General features: G+C 46.0%; 1 protein-coding gene across 4 annotated transcripts in view; it reads left to right on the top strand.

The window, feature by feature from the left end:
* GFRA1 (GDNF family receptor alpha 1) overlaps positions 1–25907 on the top strand; it is a 231242-nt gene that overhangs the window by 155617 nt on the left and 49718 nt on the right. For all 4 annotated transcript variants that reach the window (XM_056120569.1, XM_056120568.1, XM_056120570.1 and 1 more), the window contains one exon: positions 15631–15967. In XM_056120569.1, the coding sequence (XP_055976544.1) occupies positions 15631–15967 (337 nt within the window). The remainder of the gene's footprint in view (positions 1–15630; positions 15968–25907) is intronic.

Genomic DNA, 25907 nt, shown 5'->3' with positions numbered 1-25907 from the left:
AAGTGACGATTGGCTCTCTATCCTGCCTTTGGGTGGCCTCCTTTGATCTGATTATTGGAAAAACACAACAGATGTGCAATATGATAGTGTGTGTTTGGGGGAGTGGGATGTGTGATTCTACCAAATGCACATGTAAATGGACACTGGCCTCCAAAGTATTCATGTACTATTCATACAGTAGTACAACAGGTAAGGCTCTTTCCTTGCAGATAGCCAACATAGATTTGATCTCTGGAACCTGATAGGGTCCCCTGGGCACTGCCAGGAGTGAGCCTTGAGCACAGAGCCAGGAATAAGTCCGGAGAACTGTGGAGTGTGGCCCATAAACAAACAAATGAACAAACAAACAGAAGTCACCTTGAGAGACCAAACATTCATTCCACTGCTGTACTGTTAGCATAAACCCTTTTCATCGGACCAATTGGTTGATGATTTTCAAAGCCCAGTTTATAAGTCTTCTATATAAAAATATCTAGCCTTTATTTTCCTCCTCTAAGCCGTGTCCGACATCAACACACATTTCATTACCGCATTTAGTGCTAAATGACGTTTGGCTTCTGAAACTCATCCCTGATGCAGAGATTGGTTGTGACTCAGGGTGTTCAAAGAACATGCCTCAGGCTCCCAGGGAAGAGTTGAATGTGATGCCTGGCATACTGGCAGCCTCCTTGGGTGAGGAGCCAGCTTCCCAGAGTCAGGACCTGATCTGGCACACACTTAAAGATTTGTAAGTTTGGATAGGTTGGTTAAAAAGTTTTGGAACATTGCTTTAAGACTGTTTTAATTTCATGGATCCATCCAAGATTATTGAAACATAACCACACCATAACTCTTTTTTCCATTAGCCCTGTCTATGGTTATATATTGGAAGGCAAGTGAGAAGAAACATGGATTCCTTATTACCTGGTTGGCTAAAATTGGTTTTTTTTCTCTGGGAAGAAACAGCATCAACTTATGATATGTTGATCATATGTTGATGTTATACATCAAGATATATTTAGCCTCTTACTCTAGACATGGCTAAATATCAGTGGAATTTGTCTACACTAAATATTAGTGGAACCATTTTGTATCCATTGGAATGAATTATTAGATTTATATTATCATGCAGGTCCTTTTCTGTAGTTGAGGTACTCATTAATTTTACTGCTAATGAGATGTTATCAATTAAATATCTTTAATTAATAAAAGGAGACAAAAGAAAGGGCTGCTCTTCATGTCTTAAGAATCGGAAAGATGTTCAGTGTTTGTGCCTCTCGTTTTGACTTCTGTTTGTAAAGGAAAAAACTGAGCTGTTTGGGACCCAAGTTTTCTGGTTCACAGCAAGTCACTTAAAGGATTTGCTTTTAAAAATTAAAGGCGTGAACATGGGCAGGGGGATGGTATAAAGATGACTTGAGATTAGAAAAGAAATTCTCATAACCAACAGCCAGCCCTACATGGAATAGCAAATTTCACGGTTGGAGATGCAACAGGATTGCCCACAATTAATAGTTCTGAAGCGAAGTCATTGAGTTCTGGGGTGGGCCCCAAACACATAATTAGATTATTAAGAATGGCCTGTCTTAGGCTGACTATTACTAAATTGAAATCCAATTATGGCTTTATGATTTTGCTGAAAAATATTTAGCTGTCTTGCTGCAGTCCACGAAGAAGTTCATTTCCTCTTTGCATCAGTATTTGCACATGTCAAAATACATTTTCCAAACAGATCTGACCTCAATTATCTTGGAATCAATCTTACATTAGATAAAATATATTTTAATGAGTTTTTATGTCTAATAACCGAATCATGCCTCTCTCTACTCGAGAAATTAAAGGATGGTGTTAGAAGACTTTGTAGGATATCTTTTTAATGAGAGGCATGCATATTTCAGAAATCACTAAATCGTGCCATCTTAGTACACAGAGAGGCATTATGCTCGAGTATGCACCTGAGTGTGCTACAAGACAGACGGGGTTCGGATTGCAGTAATTGGCGTTGGAACTGTAATAAAGCTGTTGTTTGCAAAGAGATGGGTGCCGAAATTTCATGTGTTCCTGCAGTGTGGATTTAAATGCTAAGTTAAATATTTATGAAACAGAGATTTTTATAATTGATCATTGTATGATCTATACACAGTAATTATAATTAGGTCGAAAGAGATTTTAAAAAGCCGGTTTCCTGGTAGCCAAGACATTAAATAACATGAAGCTGCCAGAAAACAAATGAGGTGGGAACCCGGCCACGGCCACAGAGTTCTGAGCGCCTGTACCCACTTCTCTGAGAGGCTGAGACACCGCCCCTCTGCAGGCCCCTCACCTGGGTGCGACTCCTGCATCCCCTTGTTCTCATTTTTTCATGCCTTTGTTTCAACCCTGATGGAACGGAAACAAGGAGGAAACTTCAGAGATCCGATGTATAACCAAAGGAAAAGGTGGAGGAGGTTGGAAAGGTTAATTAAAAATGTAATGATCCCCTTTGCTGAGACAGCACTATTCATCATTTCGCAGCAGCCTGCATGCAACTCACACACCACTTGTATGAGGCATCTCATTTTCAAATGTACAGATGGGGTGTGGTGCACTCCAGTCTGCATTATGCAAGTGCGACCTCTAAATTGATAAGCTGGGCCTGACTATGGTCAGTCAGGATAGACACTGTGTTCCCTGCATCGAAGAATATTTACAAACTCACAGGTACTCGGAAGAAGCCACTCATGATGAACTCTTGGGAAAACTTAGATGAGGTGTGAGACTTCATGTGGGTGTGCAGGCATGGAGAAAAAAAAAGAAAAAATGAATGAAAGGAGATTCTGCATCGTGTAATCCAGTACCTGCCTAGGAAACACACAGCAGGCTCCAAAGGGCTTGTGTGTGTGTGTGGTAAATGTAATTTTTAGCCCTCTGACTGGAAAAGGCCACTCTTGAAAGGATCGATGAGCATGGTCACAGCTAGTAGGAGCGGATTTGCTCTCTGATCCATGTGGCTATCAGAAGACCAGCAGGCACATGTTATCTTTCAGAACAGCCAGCCCAGCCCCTGTGAAGATCTTGGCACCTTTTGCTCATTTTTTTGTTTCTTAATTTGCGGGATAATCTCTTAAAGGGAACCTATTAGAAGAAGAACCGTAGTTACGTTTGCATGGTAATTAATTAAGTCAGAAAGAACTGGGGAACCAGTGGTGGATTGAGTCCTTAAAGAGAAAGGCAGAAAGATTCCGGAAACCAGCAGGCATTCATCAACAATGTTCTCACGCCGGCTCTCGGGAGCGCTCTGCTTAATAAATCACATGGCGTGCAGGCCGCACAGATTTTAATGCATTTCCTGTTTCATTCCACCTCATATTCCACAGAAATAGATTTCTGGATGCCTGCATCTGTGTTTCATTCTGAATGATTTCGACGGGTTGGCTGGCCTCGGCATTTGCCAATAACGGTGGCATTTTCTAAGTGTAAATGATGAGGGGCTGCCGACTGCTGCCATAGCCCCTTTGATTTGGGACAGTGCGAGGATTGTGCTGGGCATGAAGGCAGTTCCTCGCTCCAGAGGAATTTAGTCTCTGAAAGCTTCTCCCAGATATAATTCATTCCTGACACCTCCACAGGGTGCTATGTTGGAGGGACAACGTGCATTTGCTCTGCCCATGACAGGTCAGGGTTGACCCGTTGGTTCTTGGATGCTTTGGAGCAGTGAGCAGCTGAGAAGTCAACTCTTGCAGGCTCCTAAGCTTCAGGTGGGATGTTTATATCTTGCCCCCTGATCAACTTTAACTTCAATACTCGATGCTCTAACATGAAAAGGAGAGTTCAGACACTTGAAGGGTCTAAAAGAGATCATTTCTGGGGCTGGAGTGATAGCATAGCGGGTAGAGCGTTTGCCTTGCATGCGACGGACCCAGGATTGATTCCTGAGTGCATGAGCCAGGAGTAACCTCTGTGCAATGCTGGGTGTGGCCCAGAAAGCAAAATAAATAAATAAATAATAAAAATAAAAAATAAAAGAGATCATCTCACAAAGAAGGGAACTGGACTCTGCCCCTCCCCCACACACACATATGATGGGGGAGGGGGTAAGCTGACTTGTGTAAAGACAGATGGCTGGACAGGAAGCCCCCTCTGCACACCCAGCTCCTAATTTATTGCCCCTTCAGCCACACAGAACCCTTGTCATTGCAGAGTTTAGCAGTTGGAGCTCCCATTGTTCCTTAAGTGACCCCTTCCCCTTACCCCAAGATATGGGAGCTGAGTTCCATTTGGGATAACCAGCACAAGAGACTTAAGAACAGTGGGGAAAAAAAATCAATCCACAGTCTGCTAGGTAACCCGGCAGCATTGTCTGAATGGGGAAAGAATGGCTGATTAAATAGCATTTCCTACCATCCAGAGCAGGCCTGGTGCTGCGTGGTGGCTCCTTCTCCCGCCACACCCTCCCCCAGGAAAAGGATTTATAGAAAACAGCCTGCCTAGCAGACCCCTTCTCCTGCAGACAGCTTCCTCCAGAGTTAGAGGTGCGATGGCAGCACAAAGGGAGAGATTGGAGGGGCAGGGGTAAGAGGGGCGTTTTCATGCCGCGCTCTGGGCTCTGTGAATGAGCTAGGAGGGGCTGGTCAGGGGGCGACATGGGAAAGCCTCCACGACCAGGTGGTGACATGCTTGCCCATCTGCCCCTCGGCACAGGGTGAGTTGATGGCAGAACTGACACTCGTGTGCCCACCTCCCTTCTCCTTCATGGTGTCATGGAGCCAGCCTTTCTGAGCACTTTCTGGGGGGATTCTGGTTCTAAGATGAGGGAGGTCCATCTTCCACTCTAATGTCTCTGTCCTCACACTCTGCGAGCACTTATCTAGACTTGGAGGCAGCATGGGAAGCCTTATTTACTCAGAGGTGGGGGGACATTTGGGAGGAGGCATAAGGAAGGAGGTGAAGGCTGGAGGGATAGTACAGGGGTTAAGGTGCTTGTCTCATGTCTTGCGGACCCTGGTTCCACCCCCTGAACATTAGCAGCAGGGATGACCCCCACGAGCACAGCCAGGACTAAGTCCTGATCACTGGCCAGGGTGTACCTGCCCCCAAGGGGTTGAAAAGTGGGACTGAAAGTTGTCTTCCATGTTCTGTGTGAGTAACTTCTGGTTAGAAGAATAAGATATATGCAGACCTGTTTTTTTACCCCGAGTATTATTTTTAGCATGATCAAATTTCCTGAGAAACTTTTTATAGTCCATCCACCATGTAAATGTTACAATTAAATTAGAATGTAATTGCTTTGTAAGTGTCCATCTATCGATCTTTCGGTCCACCTATCAATCCATCTGAGTTTTTAAAAAATCAATATGCTTTCCCTAAATGCTTCAGCATGCATTTCATTAACTATGTATCAGTATTTGTTTAGTCTTTTTTTTCTTTTTGAGGTAAAATTTATACATACTGATTTTTGGTGTTTAATTTTTTTTGGGGGGGCACACACAGCAATGCTCAGGGCTTACTCCTAACTCGACACTCAGGGATTAGTCCTGGTGGGCTCAGGGAACAATTTGGGGTACTCAGCATCAAACCCTGGTTGGCCATGTGCCAGGCAAATGCCCTCACCTCTGTGCTATTGCTCTGGCCCCATATACATAAATCTAAAGTGTATTTTTCTCTGAATTTTGACCAAAGCTTTTGTTGAGATTGAGATTTTTTTTTTTTTGCTTTTTGGGTCATACCTGGTGATGCATAGGGGTTACTCCTGGCTCTGCACTCAGGAGTTACTCCTGGAAGTGCTCAGACCATATGGGATGCTGAGAATCGAACTCGGGTCGGCCGCGTGCAAGGCAAACACCCTACCCGCTGTGCTATCTCTCCAGCCCCTGAGATTCTCTTTATACCAGAAAGTTACCTTTTGCCCTTTCCCAGCCAACCCAAGTTCCCCTTCCAATTCTTTTCATCATAATTTGTTGACCATCATAGAGCTTTATATGTCAAACACACATGCACACACAAACTGGATAATTTTGTGTCTGACTTTTATTTTGTAAGGTTCAGGGAGATGACTCAAAGGACTACGGTGCATGCTGTAAATACAGGAGATCCAGGTTAAATCTCTGGTAGCATGTAGTCCCCCCAATATCACTGGCATTGATCGCAAAATTAAAAAATAAAAGACTCCCCTCCCCCCCACTTTGCTCAGTGTTGGGCTGGAGCAATAGCACAGCAGGTAGGGTGTTTGCCTTGCACGCAGCCAATCCAGGATCAATTTCTCCGTCCCTCTCAGAGAGCCTGGCAAGCTACCAAGAGTATCCCACCCGCACGGCAGAGCCTGGCAAGCTCCCCGTGGCATATTTGATATGCCTAAAACAGTAACATCAAGCCTAACAATGGAGACGTTACTGGTGCCTGCTTGAGCAAATTGATGAACAATAGGAGGTCAGTGCTTGGTGTTAAGGGGTTGGGAAGGTTCTAATATGCTGTTGCAGTGTGTTTTGATACTACATCAGTTCTTGGTTTTGAATGGTATTGCATTACTAGACTTTTTTCATTATTTTGATGGGCCAAGGTTTTCCAGTCTGGGGTTACTATTAATTAACACAGTGTTATGAAAGTCTTATATAAGTCTTTTGTGGACATATATTCTTATTTACCTTAAATAAATTTCTGTAATTTGTCTTTTTCGGTCTTAGGGTAGGTTCATGCTTAGTTTCACAATAATACTGCCCAATATTTTCCCAATGTGGTTGGATCATTTTACACATCAACAATACATCGAATTTTCAGGGACTTACCTCTTTGACAGCATTTGATATTGTAAACTAAGTTATTTATTTATGGTACTCAGGCTGGGGATTGAATAGGGTCAGCAGCATTCAAGACAAGCACCTTATCCCCTGTACTGTCTCTCTGGCCCCTAGACTTTAATTTTATTTATCTTGGTGAGTGTATATATAGGGTTTCATCATAGTTTTAACATAACAGTTACCTGAAAATCCATGATTTTGAACTCTTCACATGCTTCTGGTCCATTCATGTATCTCTGTGCCAGGTATGTTTGTTCAGATATTGAGTCTGTTTTTCAATGTTTTTCTTTCTTTACTTTTATTTTAAACATTCTAAATTACTTTAGATATTGATTCTCGGCTATTTTTTAGTATTTTCTTCTACTCTGCAATTTGGTAATTTTCATTAGTGTGTTTATTGACATGCAGGAGGTTTCAATTTTTGTGAAATGGAATGTAACAAACTTTATCTTTAATATTTATTGCTTTATATTGACCTTTTGCACAGCGGGTAGGGCGTTCGGCTTAAACGCAGCCAACATGGCCGACCTGAGTTCGATTCCTCCGCCCCTCTCGGAGAGCCCGGCAAGCTACCGAGAGTATTCGATATGCCAGACACAGTAACAACAAAGTCTCCAATGGAGACGTTACTGGGCCCGCTCGAGCAAATCGACGATCAACGGGAGGGCCTTTACCTTTTACCTTTTATTGACCTTTTAAAAACACCTTTGCTTCATTATATTTTTATTTCAAGGTTTTAGCTTTTATGTTTAAATCTGTGCTTCATTTTGTATCAAATTTTACATATGTCATGAAGACTGTTTGTTTTATATACATTTTAATTCTAGTATTATTTGTTGAAAAAGCTTTCTTCTTTGGGTTTCTTTAGTGACTGTTTTTGTCAAAAAATCAAATAATGTGGAGACACATGGGTGAATTTCCAAGATATGTCTTGTTTTTCATTGCTTAATTTATCTGGAGCGATAGCACAGTGGGTAGGGCGTTTGCCTTGCATGCAGCCGACCCTACGTGGCTGACCCAAGTTTGATTGCTCTGCCCCTCTCTCGGAGAGCCCGGCAAGCTACCGAGAGTATCTCACTCACACGGCAAAGCCTGGCAAGCTACCCCTGACGTATTCAATATGCCAAACACAGTAACAACAAGTCTCACAATGGATTCGTTACTGGGGCCACTCGAGCAAATCAATGAACAATGGGAGGACAGTGACATTGATCTATAAATATGCCCTATCATGCAGTCTTTATAACTTCTTAATCTAAAGCCTCCAGCTCCATTATTATTTTTCCATTGCTTTGTCTATGCTATCTCTTTTGTATTTCCACCTAAAATTTGGAATTAGCTTACCAATTTCCCAAATATAACAAATTTGGGATAATTGACATCTTAACAGTATTGAACCCTCGGATCCATGGTATTTCTCTTTATTTATGCTTTCTTTAATTTTTCAAGTCATGTTTTTCATTTTCAGCATAGTGGACTTACAAATATTTCTTTAAATTTATTCTTAAATGGTTCTATTTAAGAATTGGTGCTATATAAATGTAATTTGTTTTTCATTTGTTTCTGATAGTTATAAAAATACAGTTGGCTCTTGTATATTAACTTTACATTCTTCATTTGATAGATTCACTTACTAGTTCTGGATTTTCCAAGCTATGTGCAAATAGCCACATCTTTTTCTTTCATTTGTCTTTTTATTTCCCTCATATTGCCATATTGTATTTACTAGTTACTTTGGCACCATGTGGAGTCTAAATGATAAAATGGAAGCTTTTACCTGTTCCTGATTGTAGGAGGTAACCATCAGTATTTCGCTACCAAATATTATTTTGGCTATATATTAGCACAGCAGGTAGGGCATTTGCCTTGCACGCAGCCAACATGGACGACCAAAGTTCGATTCCTCCGCCCCTCTTGGAGAGCCCAGCAAGCTACCGAGAGTATCTCGCCCACACGGCAGAGCCTGGCAAGCTCCCCGTGACGTATTCGATATGCCAGACACAGTAACAACAAAGTCTCCAATGGAGATGTTACTGGGCCCGCTCGAGCAAATCGACGAACAACGGGAGGGCCTTTACTTTACTTTTACTTTACTTTAGATATTATTCATAGATACTTTGACCATATTTAGAAGTTTCTCTTCTTAAATTGCTGAGCATTTCCCCTACCTTTTTGGTCATAGAATTAATGTTGGAGTTTTGTGACTACCTTTTCTTTTTTATTGAAATACTCATATGGTTTTCTTCTTGTCTGTCGGTGTAGTGGATTGCATTGCCTTTTAAATACTCAACAAACCTTGCATTTTTAGATAAATTCTGGTTGGTCATGGTGCATTTTTCCTTTAATACGTAGCTTTTCATAAGAAATTTTTGTATTTGTAAAGAACATTAGTCTGTGGTTTTCTTCTCCTTTACTCTTTTTTTAATTTCTGTCTTTGTTTAGATTGGTTAGACTGGCCAATTAGCTTATGTTCAGAGGGTCATGAGAATATTTTGTACAACTAGAAATAAGAAACAAAAAGAAAGGTATGTAATGTCCTATAAACTAATAATCAACTTACAGACTTTTTTCTTTTCTGAATGTGCGAGGTTGTGCATTCTGGAATTTGTCACAGACTGAAAAAGTGGTAAGGAGATGGTGAATAAAATCAGCCGAAAGTTAGACGGAGTCACACCCATGAATAATGGAATAATCTTTGGTTTGAAAAATAAAGTGTTCCAACTTTCTTCCACTTTACCTCTTGGTAACATTAAGAAAAAAATAGTAGTTTGGCGCAATCAGTTAGAGCGTGGTACTTATACGGCAGTACGTTGTATATTTTAACAACTTAATTTTATAGATGAGCTCTACCTGGGGTGGACGCAGCCATGATTAAGCCACGGCCTCACATACAGAGCAGGTCGACAGCCTTTTGAGCCATCTCCCCACCCTGAGCCTTACCAACTTTAGAAAGAAACCTAACGGTATTCTGCCCATTGCAGAAATATGCCAGAGCATTTTCTCACAGATTGAGCTGTAATCGACAGACAGTGTCACTTCAGTTTAAGGTGTGTAGCATATAACTTACATGTATTGGGAAATGATTACTAGAAGTTTACTTAATTTCCCCACCTCATCACTGTTCTCCCGTTTTTCATCGATTTGCTCGAGTGGACCCAGTAACGTCTCCACTGGAGACTTTGTTGTTACTGTGTTTGGCATATCAAATACATCACGGGTAGCTTGCCAGGCTCTGCCGTGCGGGCGAGATACTCTCAGTAGCTTGCTGGGCTCTCCGAGACGGGCGGAGGAATTGAACTTTGGTCGGCCATGTTGACTGTGTGCAAGGCAAATGCCCTACCGCTGTGCTATCGCTCTAGCCCTCCCCACCTCATATGGATACAAATATGAGGAGAGGGGAATGTTTTCCTTATTATGACCATATTAGGATATACTCTCTTAGCAACTTACAGATAGATTATGCAGCAGTGTTAGCAGTAGTCATCATATATATCACATCTCATCCCAGCACTTCATTATAGATAAGGAGACCTATTCAGTTCTGTCCACCGTATTCCAGTAAGGCTCTTCCAAATCTCTGTTATGGAAATCACAAATCCAGTGTCTGTTGTTTTTTCAGATTTGATTTTTATGTTTTATATCTATATAGATATCATACACCATATCTATACATGCATGTAGCATAATGCTGTCGACACTGTTGAAAAGAAGGACCAGATATCCACCATTTTTATACCTGAATAGTACTCCATTGCATACATATACATGTGAATAGTATTCTACTGCATAAATATGGACCATTTCTTTACCCTCTGATCTCATCACCTCATACTTAAGCTATTTTAATGTCTTGGCTATGAGAAACAGTGCTGTCTGGACGTGGGGTCTGCAGACATGCCCCAAAGAGGAATTCCTGAAATATATGATAGCTCTGCTTTTGATCTTGTGCAGGCACTTCATGCCATTTTCTGGGGTGACTATGCCAGTCACAGTCTTAACAATAGTGCCCAAGGGTTGCCATTTCTCTGTACCTTTGCCAGTACTTGTTACTGTTTCATCATTTTGTTGATGGGTCTTCTGACAGGCCTGAGGTGGTATTTCTTTATGGTTTGGGTTGGTGTTTACTTAATGATTAGTGATATTAAAACCTTTCCATGTACCTGATATCTTTGTATATTTTTAATCATATTCTTTGTGGGGGGTTGTTATTAAGAAATAAGAGCACTTGAAATATTTCTTTTGTGTGCACATAGATTAAAACATGAGTTTTACCACTGAGTATAAGTTGTTTAAACCCTTGGTCTAAGTTGTGTGTGTTTGTGTGTGTTCTGAAATCCTAATTTTTGTTTTGTTTTGACCTTACACCCATCAGTAGTCAGATATACTCCCTGCCTTGTGCTCAGTTGCTCATTGAGCTATTTGGGGGATCAAAAGTGTCAGTCTCAGGCTCACACCTGTACCACTGCACCCCATCCTCAGACCCTATTGAAGCACTTTGGTTGATGGAATCTATTTATTTGTTTTTCCTTTTGGTATTTGTGTCTAAAGCAAATAAACGTTGCCAACACCCTATGTAGAGGTCACCTTTTAAAACCAATTTTAAGAACTTCAAGTAGTATAAACACTACTCAGAAGTAAATGTTTGGGATTTCAGTGTGTTGAGTTTTATTACTATTGTTAAAATGTATTTGAAATATAGGCACCTAGAAGCATAGATGCTTTTACGCAACTTCAAATGCCACTCGTACAAATTAAGTTGAAGTAAACTTTGAAACCAATGAAAGTCAAGTTAATGGCATTCATATAATAGAACGGATGATTTTGTTCAGTTGGAGCTTAATTGATGTGTCTAATTGGAAAGAACTTAGAGAAGCTAACAGCCTGGATATCTGGGGTCCTTCAGTGCCTTCACTTCGCTGCCATTTCCCCCCTGTTTGGATTGACACTAATGTTGATTCACTGGTCACTCATGACAACCTTAATGTCTTTGGTCCACCTCAGTGTCTTTGTTCTCTTTCTGGCCAGAGATCACAAAGGAACATTTAACACCAAGACAAGAGTAAATACAGGTGGTGACACTGGGTACTGGCTTCCAGCCTTAAGGCCCTTATCCAGATGATCCAGAATATGGTGGCATTAATTCATTTTAGAGTCTTATAAAATATGCATGATGGGGAGATCTCCTGGAGAGCATAGGCCTTCAAGAATATAAATCACTGCCCTCGGGCTTCACAGCAAAGCCTGAGATGTGTCAGCAGAGGAGAAGGCTGGAAGTGTCACTGGGCTTGGAGGCCCTGGGGATACTGTCAGGGCAGGTGGTGAATATGTTAGTCTTGCATTTGGGGAGCCTGAGTCGGAGATGGAAGTGCCAGCCAGGGCAGATGCTGATGGAGAACGGGCCCCAGATCTGCTCGTTAAGCCCACGAAGAGGTGCATGTAGCCACCTTTCTGCGTGGCACCCCAGGAAGGGCTGTGTCTCCTGCGGATTGCCTGCCACGTTCCGTGGGCTGGGTTCTTGTGGGGCCGGCAGCACTTCTTTTTGCTTTCAGCTTTGTCCCTGCTAGATTTTCTTCTGTAGCTGACTGGTGAGAGTTGTTTTCTCCTCCGAAATGTGAACTTTGTTGGGGTACTCTTTACTTTCTTATTTAATTCATTCTCTGGTTTTTCTCATAGTGCACACATTTCACAAGCTCTTCTTCCTGGCAGGCATTTTGCTGCCTGATCCAGTATTGTCACTGTCGATCTGGTGAACTGCAGATTGGCCTCTGGAACTTACCCATCTATTTTTTTTTTTTATGTATGAGTACTGCTATTTATTCAGCCACTGATTAGCTGATTGAATTGGGCATGAACTCCACCTTACTTTTTTTTCATTTTTTATAATTTTATTTATTGAATCACCATGAGAGCAGTTACAAAGCTTTCAGGTTTAAGTCCCAGTCATACAATGACACACCCATACCTTCACCAGTGCCCATTCTCCACCACCAAAAACCCCAGTATACCCACATCCCGCACCCTCCCCCTACCTGTGGGGCAAATGATTTCCACATTACTCTCTCTCTACTTTAATTACATTCAATATTTTGACACCAAACCCACCATTATTATTTGGGATTTTACCCCAACACTCAGATCTGCTGAAAAGGCAACAGTAGACAACTTGTTTTCTATTGCTGGTTATGAATAACATATGATGTCGCGTGGCTGCAGTAGTGGCCACGCAATTTTGAAATTCTGAAATTTTAACAATTAAATCTGGAGGGATTTCTGCCAAAATCTGCTGGGTTTCAAGATTTTTTTCTGAGTCTCTGGAATCATGGCCATTAAGCAGCTTGATCAGGAACCAGAGAGGCCGTTCGTGGGCGACATCTCAGGGTCTTGTTGGGACAGGGAGGAAAGGGCTGGCTCCACCCCCATCCCATGAGGCCCCGCTTGTCTCATCACTGCGGGCCCAAACCTGACTGTCCAGCGGCCTCTGGAGGATGGCGGCCACCAGGCCACCAGGGGGAACAGGCCAAGGCACGAAACCTATTCCCACCTGGGGTGGCCCAGTGCCTGTAACCTACTGTAGGGATTGGACGCATTTCTGCCAAAAGCCATTTGGTTTCGAGATTTGTTTCTGAGTCTCTGGCATTATGGCCATTAAGCAGCTGGATCAGGAACCAGAGAGGCCATGTCTCCAATTATATAGCTGGAGCCGCAGGTGGTTTGTGGGTGTGTTTCCCACATACCTAACTTTTGGCCGTTTACTTTCTTGATAAACTTTGCCCCAAGTTTTTGGGGTCTGGCCAAAGGTACAGCAGCAATTTTGGGGTATCTGGAAGTCTGATGCACCATCAGGCTGCTGATGCACTCGCCTCACAGGCTGCTGGTGGCACCATATCCCCCTTACCCACCTTTTTTTTTTCCTTTTTGTGTCATACCCAGTGATGCTCAAGGGCCACTCCTGGCTCTGCACTCAGGAATTACTCCTGGTAATTGGGGGACCAATTACTTGGGGAACCATTTACTTGGGGGACCATATGGGATGCTGGGGATCGAACCCAGGTTGGTGGCGTGCAAGGCAAATGCCCTACCCGCTGTACTATCGCTCCGGCCCATTACCCATTTCTTCTAACTAAAACATGTTTCCCTTGGATAATGACTTCCCGTTCCCCCTGACCTAGTGTTGGGTAACCTTCGTGCTGCTTTCTGCATCTCTCAGGGGTAGCATTTTAGGTCTGTCTTGTTAGGAATTGGCCATTATCTGACCCATGGCTGGATCCCTTTCCTCAGTATGATGTCATCTCTTCTGGCAGTGTTTTCCTCCTCCTTTGAAGGTTGAACCCACAGCCTTGGGCCCTTTAGACCTGGACAAAATACCTGCTTTTCAGTTCCACTGAGACTTTGCAGGAGTTGGCTCCTCTCTCCTTAGTTCTTTAGTGGTTGTAAAGTCCTGTTGGGAACTAAAAGAGAGTTCCGGAAGTGGCTGAGATGGAGCAGGAAGTGCGGAGGCCCAATTCCCGGACACTGCAGGATGTTGTACACTGCCTCTACTGCCTCAGGAATATTACTGCTGCACTGATTGATCCCCTTTCCATGAACCTCCTTAAAAAATTGGTTTTGGAAGTTCTCTCCAATGCTCCCAATGCCTCATCTCACATGAAAACACTTGTATTGATGGAGTTCCATTTCCCTTGCCTACTCAGCAGCAGAGTCAAAGGAAGCCCAGGGCTCACTCCCAGGCATGCTCAGTCAGTCTCGCTGGCAGTTGAGGTAGGACTTTGGAGTGTGCTGTTCCTCAAGTCTTGAGGTGCTTGGAATCTTTAGGGCCATCACGGCAGTGTTTAGGGGCCCTCAGAACTGCAACCAGTGATGTGTGGGAGGCTGTGTGGTGTGGAGAATCAATTGCAAGGCCTATGTCCCAACTGTGGAATTATGTCCCAGGTCTCCATTCTCTTTGAACTTTTCCCAGTGGACTTGGCTCTGCCCAGTACCCACAGCTGCCCCCATGGGGCCCACGTGCACCAGGCTCTTCCCCCAGCCATGCAACGGGCAGACCTGGCTCCTCAACCCTGTGAGCCAGGCCAGAGGCAGCATATGCCCTGCAAGTTTCCAAAGGCCAAGGGGTTTGAAAGCCCACTGAAATTCTTTCCAAAATCCCTGCTAAAATTTTTCAATCTGCCACCTCAGTACTCATGGATTCTATATCTTCTACGCAGCGAGTTAAGTGGTAATTGAGGTTTGCAAAATTTAATGTAATTTATTCTGGTTTTCTTCCAATGGCCTGTGAGCTAGAACTTAACTACAGCTTCATTGTAGTTGCTTCTTCCTGTTTAGAGAGTCTGGCATAATATTTTGTCTTCTAGGCTCAAATAACCATGTAATTACTTGTAATCATATAGTAATTAGCATGTACTATATGCATTTATTACATAATTATATTCCTGGAGGATTGCATGGCAATTATACTTACATTCAGCACATCATTTTATATACTGTATAATGAACAAGTATATAATTTGTTGCTCTTTTTTCCCTTTTACCCTAATTTCAATTTACCAGCCAGGAGCTGAGAACTTACTCTCCTGTTGCCTTGTTTATCCGGAGTCAGGCAGGTGCCTGAGCGCCTTTGGCCTGTCTCAATGCCGCCTAATTATACGTCTAAGGGAGTGCCAGGCACGAACACAGGCTCCGGTGTTCATATGCTCAACACAATCCTTGTCACAGGCTCATTAAGTCATTAGCTCCCAACCCTGGGTTGATGAGAGCTCCCGGGCTGCCAGGGACATGACCATGTGGCCCCAGTGCTGCCTGGGGCAGTGGCCACGTGGACTGCATGCAGTGCGCAGAGCCCGGCTGGGACTGATCACACCCTCTTGCTTCTCCTTTGCAGTCGAGCACATTTCCAAAGGGAACAACTGCCTGGACGCGGCCAAGGCCTGCAACCTGGATGACACCTGCAAGAAGTACAGGTCGGCCTACATCACCCCGTGCACCAGCAGCATGTCCAACGAGGTCTGCAACCGCCGCAAGTGCCACAAGGCCCTCCGTCAGTTCTTCGACAAGGTGCCGGCCAAGCACAGCTACGGGATGCTCTTCTGCTCCTGCCGCGACATTGCCTGCACCGAGCGCCGGCGCCAGACCATCGTGCCCGTGTGCTCCTATGAGGAGCGGGAGAAGCCCAACTGCCTGAATCTGCAGGACTCCTGCAAGACCAATTACATCTGCAGGTAAGCGCCCGGCCGGGCTGTGGGGGATGCAGCAGGGATCTCCCTGGTGGCTGCTTCAGCGGCAAAGGGCTGGGAAGGGCCATCAGAGCCCTGTGGCCGGAACTGACATGTGGTTAGAGGTCAAGAGGGTGTAGGTGGACAGCTGCTGTGAGGGGTCCTGTGGAGAAGGAAGGCTGGGCTGGAGTTCTGCAGACTCTTGCTGCCCTGGGCCAGAAAACGAGAAGAGACCAGACAGACAGACTGAACTCTCATGATCAAAAACTCACAGCCCCGCAAAGGAGAACTTCTCGAACCTTCCGCATGGTTCTGGATCATTCACCCATAGATGTGACTAAGAAGAGGGCTGCTGTGCTTCCTCTTTCTCCTCTTGTGCATGAGGTGAAAGGCTTTTTCTTCCTTTCCCCTTTTTGCGCACTCTCTCTCTATAGATAGATAGATATAGATATACATATTCTTTTTGGGTCCACCCAGCGATGCACAGGGGTTACTCCTGGCTCTGCACTTGGGAATTACTCCTGGCAGTGCTTGGGAGACCATAAGGTATGCCAGGGATCGATCCCAGGTCAGCCGCGTGCAAGGCAAACGCCCTACCCTCTGTACTATTACCTTTTGGCTCTTTATTTGGCATGAGTGTCTGAAGGAGTTTGTGGGCATTTTATGTTTGGAGACCAGACAAGACCAGCCGAGAACTGGGTGGAGGGGAAAAGGGACTCCATTTCACTCTGTGCCTGCTCAACCCTAGCTCTGCGGTTGGATGAGGAACCTTCCAGAATCCAGGCTGAATTCAGTGGCTGCTGGAAGCAAGCAGGTTTTGAGAAGCAGAGCCATGCATTTGCTCTCTGGCTATCTGAGGTGATGCTGGCAGTGGAGATGCAGGCACAGACCGGTCCAGTTGCAGAATTCCATATAGATTGGTGGCAGACTGGACTCCTGTCCTATGTCCCCAGGTCAGAGTCTGCCAGGCTGACAGCCATGCGCTGCATCAGCCAGGCCAGTGTTTGCAGGATGAGTGAATAAGGGTGTGCCTGACTGCTTCTTTGCTGTACGAAACCCCCCTTCCTAAAGCTCAGCAAACAGGGGAAGTTGATGGCTGCACGTTTCTGCTGGTCTTCTTTTTTTTTTTTTTTTTTTTTTTGGGTCACACCAGGCGATACTCAGAGATTATTCCTGGCTCTGCACTCAGGACTTATTCCTGGTGGTGCTCAGGTGACCTTATGGAATACTGGGGATCCAACCTGGGTCGGCCACAAGTAAGGAAAACGCCTTCCCCGCTGTACTATGACCCTGGCACTGAGTCTGTGTTCTTGCGGAACGGAATTCTCTTTTTATCGTGAGCCTGCATTCCAGAACACTGTCCCCCCTTTGTTCATTGATTTGCTTGAGCGGGCCCAGTAATGTCTCCATTGGAGACTTTGTTGTTACTGTGTTTGGCATATCGAATACATCACAGGTAGCTTGCCGGGCTCTGCCATGCAGGCGAGAGACTCCCGGTAGCTTGCCGGGCTCTCCGAGAGGGGCGGAGGAATTGAACTCGGGTCAGCCATGTTGGCTGCGTGCAAGGCAAACGCCCTACCGCTGTGCTATCGCTCTAGCCCACATGCATTCCGGAACACCAGAGAGAAAACCAAAGTCTTTGCCCTCTGTGTCAGGGCTTTCTGGGAGTGAAATCTCCCCGTTTAGCTTCTCACGCAGAGAGAGGGGGATGCTTCTGATGCTGTGGGCGAGGGCCATGCATCATGTAAAGATGGAAGAGTTGGGGACAGGTTTCTTATGGGCTCTCTTATCACCAGCTCTGTTCCACTGCGACCTCTTAGCTGCAGGTGGCAGGCAGGAGGGCGGTGCTTGAGGAACAGGCCAGGCCCCTGCACAGCCAGAACCTGGGAAAGCCCATGTCCAGCACTCAGAAAAAGCCCGCTGACCGGCTCTGACTCTAGCAACATCCTAGGCTGGGAAGTGCATCCTGCAGAGGGGAAGAGCCCCAGATCTAAACCCGACCTTGGGTGGTGGTCTTGCGTTTCCTGCTCCCTGTAAGAGCACTCTGGGGGAGGGGGGTGACTTAACTCATCACAGCTTGGTTTCGAGCTCAACTAAGAAGTTGCTGGGAGTTTGAGAAATTGGGGTATTGGTGCCTGATCACCCCATGGTTGGAGGGCATGAACAATGGCCGTCTGGGAGCTGGTGAAGGTGCACTGGCATGGAGGGGGTCTCTGAGGACATTCTAGGAGGCCTGTGATCCAGATCCGCCCGGTGCCCTTTGTGCCACGTGACCAAGGACTTTTATCGGCACTTGGACCACCTGCTTTGCTCCTCTCAGCAAGGGGAATCAGAGATTTACCCTGATGTTAGCCACAGTAAAGTGATTTAGCCCATAATGTCGATCCAGAGCCTGAACTTGCCGGTCATGATTGCCTCTCCCTGTCAGAACTGGGGAGTGTCATTTACGAGCCTTGGTGGGCTGGCCTCGCTGGCTTTCTTTTGGTCAGTTCTTCTGGTTAGCTTTCTACTGTCTCTTCTCAGTCCGCTGTCAGAGCTGGGGCTTTCCAGGAACTCATGCTCCAATCCAGAGAGAGCAAGAAACAGCCATCAGGGCCTAAGTGAAGGCTTTTGACAATCTCCTCCAAAAAGAGGTGGCAAGGGGCTACCTTTAAAAACACGTTCTTCACTGTGACTTGTTTGGGAGCCATGCTCGGAGAGCTGTGCTCAGGGATTATTCCAGTGCTCAGGAGCCACTCCTGACAGTGCTCAGGGAACCATATGCAGTGCTGAGATTGAAACAGGGTCAACTGCATGCAAGACAAGCACCTTATCTCCTCTACTGCCCCCCCACCCAGTTTCCCAATTTTATTTTTTTAAAACTCAGACTTTCAAAGGAGCCATTGGCAGGCAACTTAACCACCAGCAGCATCATGAAAGAGCCACCTGGACCCACGCAGACTTCCTGCCCTGAAGGGTATTTCCTCCTCACTGCACAGGGTCCACTGCACACCACACACTGCGCACTGCACACCACACAGCACTCACAGCACACACCATACACTGCACAATACAAAGAGCTCACCACTTACTGCATGATACTCACTACACGATACTGCACAAAACCCACTGCACAGGGCCCACTGTACACCACCCACTACCTACTGCACACCACACAGCACTCACAATACACACTCCACACTGCACAATACTAAGTGCTCACCACTCACTGAACAACACTCACTGCACAAAACTCACTGCACAAAACCCACTGCACAGGGCCCATTGCACACCACTCACTGCTCACCGCACACTCACAATACTCAGTGCTCACCACTCAGTACTCACTGCACAGCACATCCATTCACTGCATGCTGCTCACTTCCTGCATACCACTCACCATACACCACTCACTGCATACCCCATACCACAGACTACACATCACTCACTGCACACTCACCCAATCCCACTCACTGTGTTCTACTCACCACTCACGGCACGCCACATGCGACTCATTGTACACCACATAACCACTCAGTGCACACTGCACACCAGCGTTCATCCCCGGGGCCATGGAGCCTCTGCACTGCACTTTCTCTCCAGCCTGGCGCCTTCAGATGGAGGCTGCACAGCCCAACTTCTTTCCTACTTTGTTTTTCTTTTGGGGAAAGCTTACAGATTCCTGTCCTCGTGGGGTATTTGGGGAGAAGACGCAGCTGGACAGCTGGGTCCTCCAAACTGGTCTGCTGAAAAGCCAACATGTAGATTTTATGAGTGGAGCAGGATGAACCTGAAAAGCCTCTCCTTCCCCCCAAACACTGTCTCTCCCCGGCTGCTTTCCTTGCGGCTTTCCCAGTCCTGTGCCCTGAAGGGAGTCAGGACACTTTTGCTATAGCAAAGCCTGTCCCTTTTCTCCCTGACAGGAGCCTCTGCATCTGATTTATTTGAACTTGTGCCTCCTTTCCTGTTCCCCAAACCCTGATCTCCAGAATAAACTCAGTGTTTTGGGCGCTGGCTCAGGGTGCTACAAATAATGCTCACATCTTTTTTAATTTTTCTAATGAGTCACTTGGATGCCTCAGAGCTGCGTTATTGCCAGGAAGTGGAGAATCTAATCTTCCTCCTTAAGCTTTGACCCCCTTCTGTTAGCAAATAAGAATCCCTAAACCCTTCTGCTTCCAAGGCCACATATGGAGTAGGGGGCACAGAAAGAAACTGAACGCCCCCCAACCCCTTGTGACTTAAGCATGGCCCACGTGGTGTCAGCATTGAGAATGGCTCCAAAGATTCTTCACGTTGGGGGCAGGGCCCTCTTGGTTATTCTGCTGCTGAAGCAAAAGCATTTCCTGCACCTCTGGGTGCCAGATTTACAACTCTTTGTCCATGCAGCACCCTTTCTCAGAGTTTGGCGTTTTACCATGGGTGTGGGATCATAAAGGGCTCCACCCGGGACCCACTCTTTAGATGGACTGGCATCCGGGACCCTTCCCAACTGTTTCGACACGTGTTTTCCTTGGTGGACTTGAGTGCTGTCTTTCCTCTTCTTTCAGAATATTTGCATGGTAAGCAAGCTGAACACAGATCTACTGTTTTAACAAGATTTTCAGTGCACAATATTGTTAGCTGTAGGTAAAACATGGGCTGTGGCTCTCTGGGACTTACTCATCTTGCATACTTGAAACTTTAATTAGCATAGACCTTCCCCCATCCCCAGCAGCTGCAGCCTGCTCTCTGTTCTGAGAGTGTGGGGGTGTCGCGATACCCCATGTGAGCAGAGTCAGACAGCATTTGTCCTTCTCTGCCTGACTTCATTTGCATTAAAGTCCCACGGGGCCATCCATTGGGATGGGACAAATATTGTGGGATTTTCTTCCTCCTTTAAGACTGCAATGGCTCCTGGTCAAGGAGATGTCATTTCTTTTTCTTATTTTTCTTTCTTTTTGGGTCATACCCGGTGATGCACGGGAGTTACTTCTGGCTTTGCACTTAGTTATTACTCCTGGTGGCGGTGCTCAGGGACCATATGAGATGTTGGGAATCGAACCTGGGTTGGCCACGGGCAAGGCAAATGCTTTGTACATACACACTGTACCCTGTACCCTCGCTCCAGCCCCAAGGAGATGTCATTTCTAATCACTTCTCACAAGGGGATTCCCGCGTCTGATTTCACATCATTTTCAGCAGTAATGACGTGGTTCAGGTCCCCAAATAGATGCATTTCTCCTCTTGGTCTGGGGGAGCTGATCGTGGAGTCCTGGACACCTGTGTGTTGTTCGGTTGACATTAGCAGAAACAAGAGGATGCTCTCCCTGGGGACAGCAGACAGAAGAGCATGCATGACGCCCAGTCCTGTGCCATCGCCTGCACCACGCTCTCCACACAGAAGCTGGCACTGGGAATCTTCATGGAACTGTGTGGCTGTTCATTGGTTATCTGAGTTCATTGGGAAAAGCTGTCACAAAACCACGCAGCTCGTTTCTGCTCTGGAACATGTGCTCACCCCAGAGACATGAAGGAGGTTTTTCTCATTCTGACTCTGGCCCTTTCACACAGCGCCCTTTCATGCATCTTTGATGCAGGGGCTAAATCCCTGACTGGAAACTGGATTCCACATCACTCCATCCAGGCCTGTATCGACATGTGGCGAGCACAGTAGAAAATGGCTCGGAGGATAATTAATACCTACAACGAGATGGGTAGATTAATTTGGCAGTTAATTTTATTTTACGCTGATTCTTTCACAAATGGAAATCGGCAATTAGACAATGCAAACTTTTGAACCGTGGAAGGAAAGGTTCTGGAATGTGAGAAGATACAAGGAAAACATTTTCCAGTTCATTTGAGCAGTTTCCATTTCGAATGATTACATGGGTGTCTCCAGCAAGGCTTTGAGAGCGCCGGTGGCTCCCTGTTGAACGTGCTCACCTGTGTCCAAGGCACTGCGGACTGCTGTGACAGACCCCGTGAGCTTATTAGGGACCCTTCTGGACACTCAAGAGAAGAACAAGGGGGGCTGGAGCGATAGCACAGTCGGTAGGGCATTTTCCTTGCATGCAGCCAAACCTGGGTTTGATTCCCTGCATCCCATATAGTCCCCCAAGCACTGCCAGCAGTAATTCCTGAGTGCAGAGCCAGGAGTAGTTTCTGAGTACCACTGGATATACTCCGAATCTCTTACCCTCCAAAATAGCTTCAATTGACCTTGTTTGGATCACATTCTATCTCAGGACTGGCTGCTGGGGTCAGAATGGAAGTTGAGGCAGCCCAGTCAGTGGAGGTCACAGTTAAAAGGTGGCAAATGGGGCTGGGCATAGCTGGGCCTGCTCTGTCATCCCTGTCTGGGGTCCAGGGCTGGGCATGGGGAAAGGAAGCCCCAAGTCAGGCACACGAAGGCCAGGTCTTTCAGGCCTGACGTGAGCTCACCCCCTGTCTGTCCCCGTGTGCCCTTCCCTATGTGCCCCTTCCCTGTGTGGCTGCTTCTCAGGTCCAAGTCTCTGTTCACTCTGCCTTGGCCACCCTGTTCTCCATATTAGTCCATGTCTACCCCAGACCTGTGCCCGTGTTCTCTCTTCTGGCATCACTCTTTCCCCAGAACCCCCAGGCGGCGTCCCTCACTCCCAGGTTTCCATGAATCTCGCTTGAATAAGACTCCATGGGTCACCCATTTAAATACTAATCCTTGTGCACTCTGAGTTTTCCCAGCTGATCCTTCCCTTTCCCCCAAAGCACCGTTCCCTTCTAACACCCAGTATAACTTCTTACCTATGTCGATTTTCCTTCCTAGACTATCAGCTCCACAGAGTTAGCTATCTGGAATGAATCCCAAGTGCTGCCAAAGATTCTCAAACACTATTCTCTGCTTCACAAGTATTTGTTGAATGAGAAAACAGATTACACCGACGATAGGATATAGGAGTATGTTTCAGAATCATCAGCATGGATGTTGTTGGAGATGTATGGCAAGATTTATTCTTCAGGGAAGGTGGGCAAACAGGAGAAACAGGCCCAAGATTGACTTTTGTGACTGCCAGGTTTCTGGTAAAATGTCTAAAGAGACCTTAGAATAGTAGGAAGTTGAAGAGTTGGAAAACCAAGCAAGGATCTCAGCAAAGCAGAGGAAGAGGGATGGGGTAGGAATTAATGTCAGGCACACAGGAGGTGGAACCATCACTTGGTCTCTTCCTTCATTCATACATCCCTCTGTTATTCATCTGTGATGCCACCCAGAACCCATCTGTCCATTCTTCTGAAAAACATGTGTTTCTTCATCCATCACAGTACCTGTCTAACTCTCTACCTGTCCATCTATTCATCATCCATCTGTCCATCTGTTCATTCATCTATCCATTGCTGTATCTCTCTATAAATTCATCCACTGTCTGTCCATCAAACCTCCATTGTGTCTTTCCATCCATCCATCCATCCATCCTTGCTATCTGTTCAACTCTCAACACATCTCTCATCCATCTGAACATCTATTGTTGTCTGTCCAATCCTCCATCCAGCAGTCCACTATAGGATCTGTTCATTCCTCTGTCCATCATCTCTCTGTCACCATACACCATCACATCTTCCCACCCTCTACCCATCTATACTTCTGTAGACCACCGTAGTTATCCATACTCTCATCCATCTACCCATCTATCCATACACGTATTCATTTACCACTATATCTTTCCAACTTCCATCCATTCTTTCTTCTGTCCACCCTTGTCTCTACAACCCTCTAACCATCCTTCTGTCCTTTCTGTTCATTCTGTTCACAAACCATTGCAACTGTCCTTCCATCCACATATCTTTCCTTCCCTCCTTCCCTCCCTCCCTCCCTCCCTCCTCCCTCCCTCCCTGCCTCCCTCCCTCCCTTCCCCTTCATATCACCCTTTTTGTATTTGACCAGCCAGCCACCCAGCAGTTGTTCTGCCAGGAATAAAGCTCTGACTTCTCTCTTCAATGCAGACAGGATGGCAGGGGCACACTAGATCAGTAAGACATGGTATGGAAGCCTTTGATCAGGAAGATACATACTAAGTGCTCCAGGGAAGTAGATTTAAGAGCAGATATCTCACTAGGTGAGTCGACAAGGTTTCCTAGAGAAGCCACAAGGATGCATGACTCAAGAGAGAATGATGTGCACCAACCAACTGGGCAGACTAGGGCATGAGTGTGAGGAGGGTGTGTGAGGTGGAAAGATCCTCTTCACTAGTTTTGGTCCTGTGCATCTTGAACCCCACTACTCACAAACTCAACCTCCCATCAGTCCCCCTCACCTCCAGGAAGAGCAGAGAGGGCGAACCTACCCTGAACTCCTCTTGCTTCCACACAGAGGAGTCGGGAAGCAGCCCATCTTGCTCACTCTGAAACCTGGTTTGTGTCACCACTAGCAAATGATGACAGGAAGACGATGATCTGACACTGTTCAACCATCCTACCTTGAGTTGCAGACAGGCAGAATCCCAAGCCCAGACATGTCTCTCTCCAGATGCTCTTTACAGCTCAGTGACTCAGACAGCCTCACCCGAAAGACAGTTTTCACCAAGCAGTAGAACATAATGTCCATCAGAGCCTCTCAGCATCATTTAAAATTCTTTTTTTCTAAACTGCTTCTCAGGTAATACATGCTCATTAAGTTCTTCCTTTATCTAATCTCCTTTGGAGCACTCATTGCTTATTATGAAGCCCGGGCTCTGTGACAGCTCCTGATTGCGAGAGTTGTTGCCACAAATAGGAAAAAGTCCTCCCAGACCACACTGCCATTTTGTTATTATTGCTATTAACTCAGTCATTCACTTGGGGCGCAGTTATTCAGCGTAGTCAGCCTGACCCCAGGAATCCCAGGTCTCCCGGGAGCTCCTGCTGACCTGGGGGCTATTTGCTGTCCCCAGCAGAGTGGTTCTAACTCATCTAACTCATCTGCAGCTTCACAGGCAGGTCAGCAGCGCTGTATCTTCACTGCTCTGTGGCTGGGCCTCACAGAACTCTCTTTCTGAGCATTATGTCTCACTTGGGAAAAGGCACAGTGGGCAAGAGACTTGAGAATCTTCCTCCCGATGTGGTGATGGGGGTGGGCACTCAACAGGGTTCTCTGGAAGCCCCCAGTCTTGGTCTTTTAGCCCACTTTGTCTAAGACAGCAGACAGAAACCTGGATTGACACCCTCGGCTCAGCTCCGCCCTCTTCCTCCAAGACTCTCTGCCTTACCAGAATCGCTTTCCCATGCTGGACCCAGCCTGGGGAACCAACTTCCCTCTGGCCCTGACTAAACCAGCCAGGTCCGTGCACGGTCTTGTTTTTTGTTTTTTGTTTTTGCCCCTAATTTGAAGGAAAGAAGCTTCCATTTCATAGGATTATTTTATTTCAAATGACGTTCATTCACTTTTTTTTTCTTTTTGGGTCACACCCAGTGATGCTCAGGGGTTACTCCTGGCTCTGCGCTCAGGAATTACTCCTGGCGGTGCTCTGGGGATCATATGGGATCTCGAGGATTGAACCTGGGTTGGCCACATGCAAGGCAAATGCCCTACCCGTTGTGCTATTGCTCCAGCACCGTGTTCAACCACTTTACAAGAAACTATCAGGGAAAATATTTTTAGGCTTGCCTCTCTCGCGCTGTAAAGAACCCCAGGGGAACCATCCTCCCATAATTCCATCCATCCATCCATCCATCCATCCTTCCATCCATCCATCCATCCATCCCTTCCTCCCTTTATCCTTCTGTTCACCATTGTTCATGTCATCCAGCCATTCCTCCACCATTCTCCATCTACCCACCATCGTGTTTGCCAGCCAGAGGCCCACAGTTACTAAGCCAGGAATAAACCAAAGCTCTTCCCTGCCTCCTCATGCCCCCACAGGAGATGGTCTCTTTGGCTGTACATGGCGTGTAGTCACTGTATGTACCCAGAGCCGAGGCTCAGAGACGCCTCACCTTTCAGGGACTCTTCACCTCAGCAAGTGGCTATCAGGGATCT

The sequence above is a fragment of the Sorex fumeus genome, unplaced genomic scaffold (genome assembly GCF_029834395.1).
Source record: "Sorex fumeus unplaced genomic scaffold, SorFum_2.1 ptg000043l, whole genome shotgun sequence".
Classification (NCBI taxonomy): domain Eukaryota; kingdom Metazoa; phylum Chordata; class Mammalia; order Eulipotyphla; family Soricidae; genus Sorex; species Sorex fumeus.
This window is presented reverse-complemented; position numbering and strand designations above follow the sequence as displayed.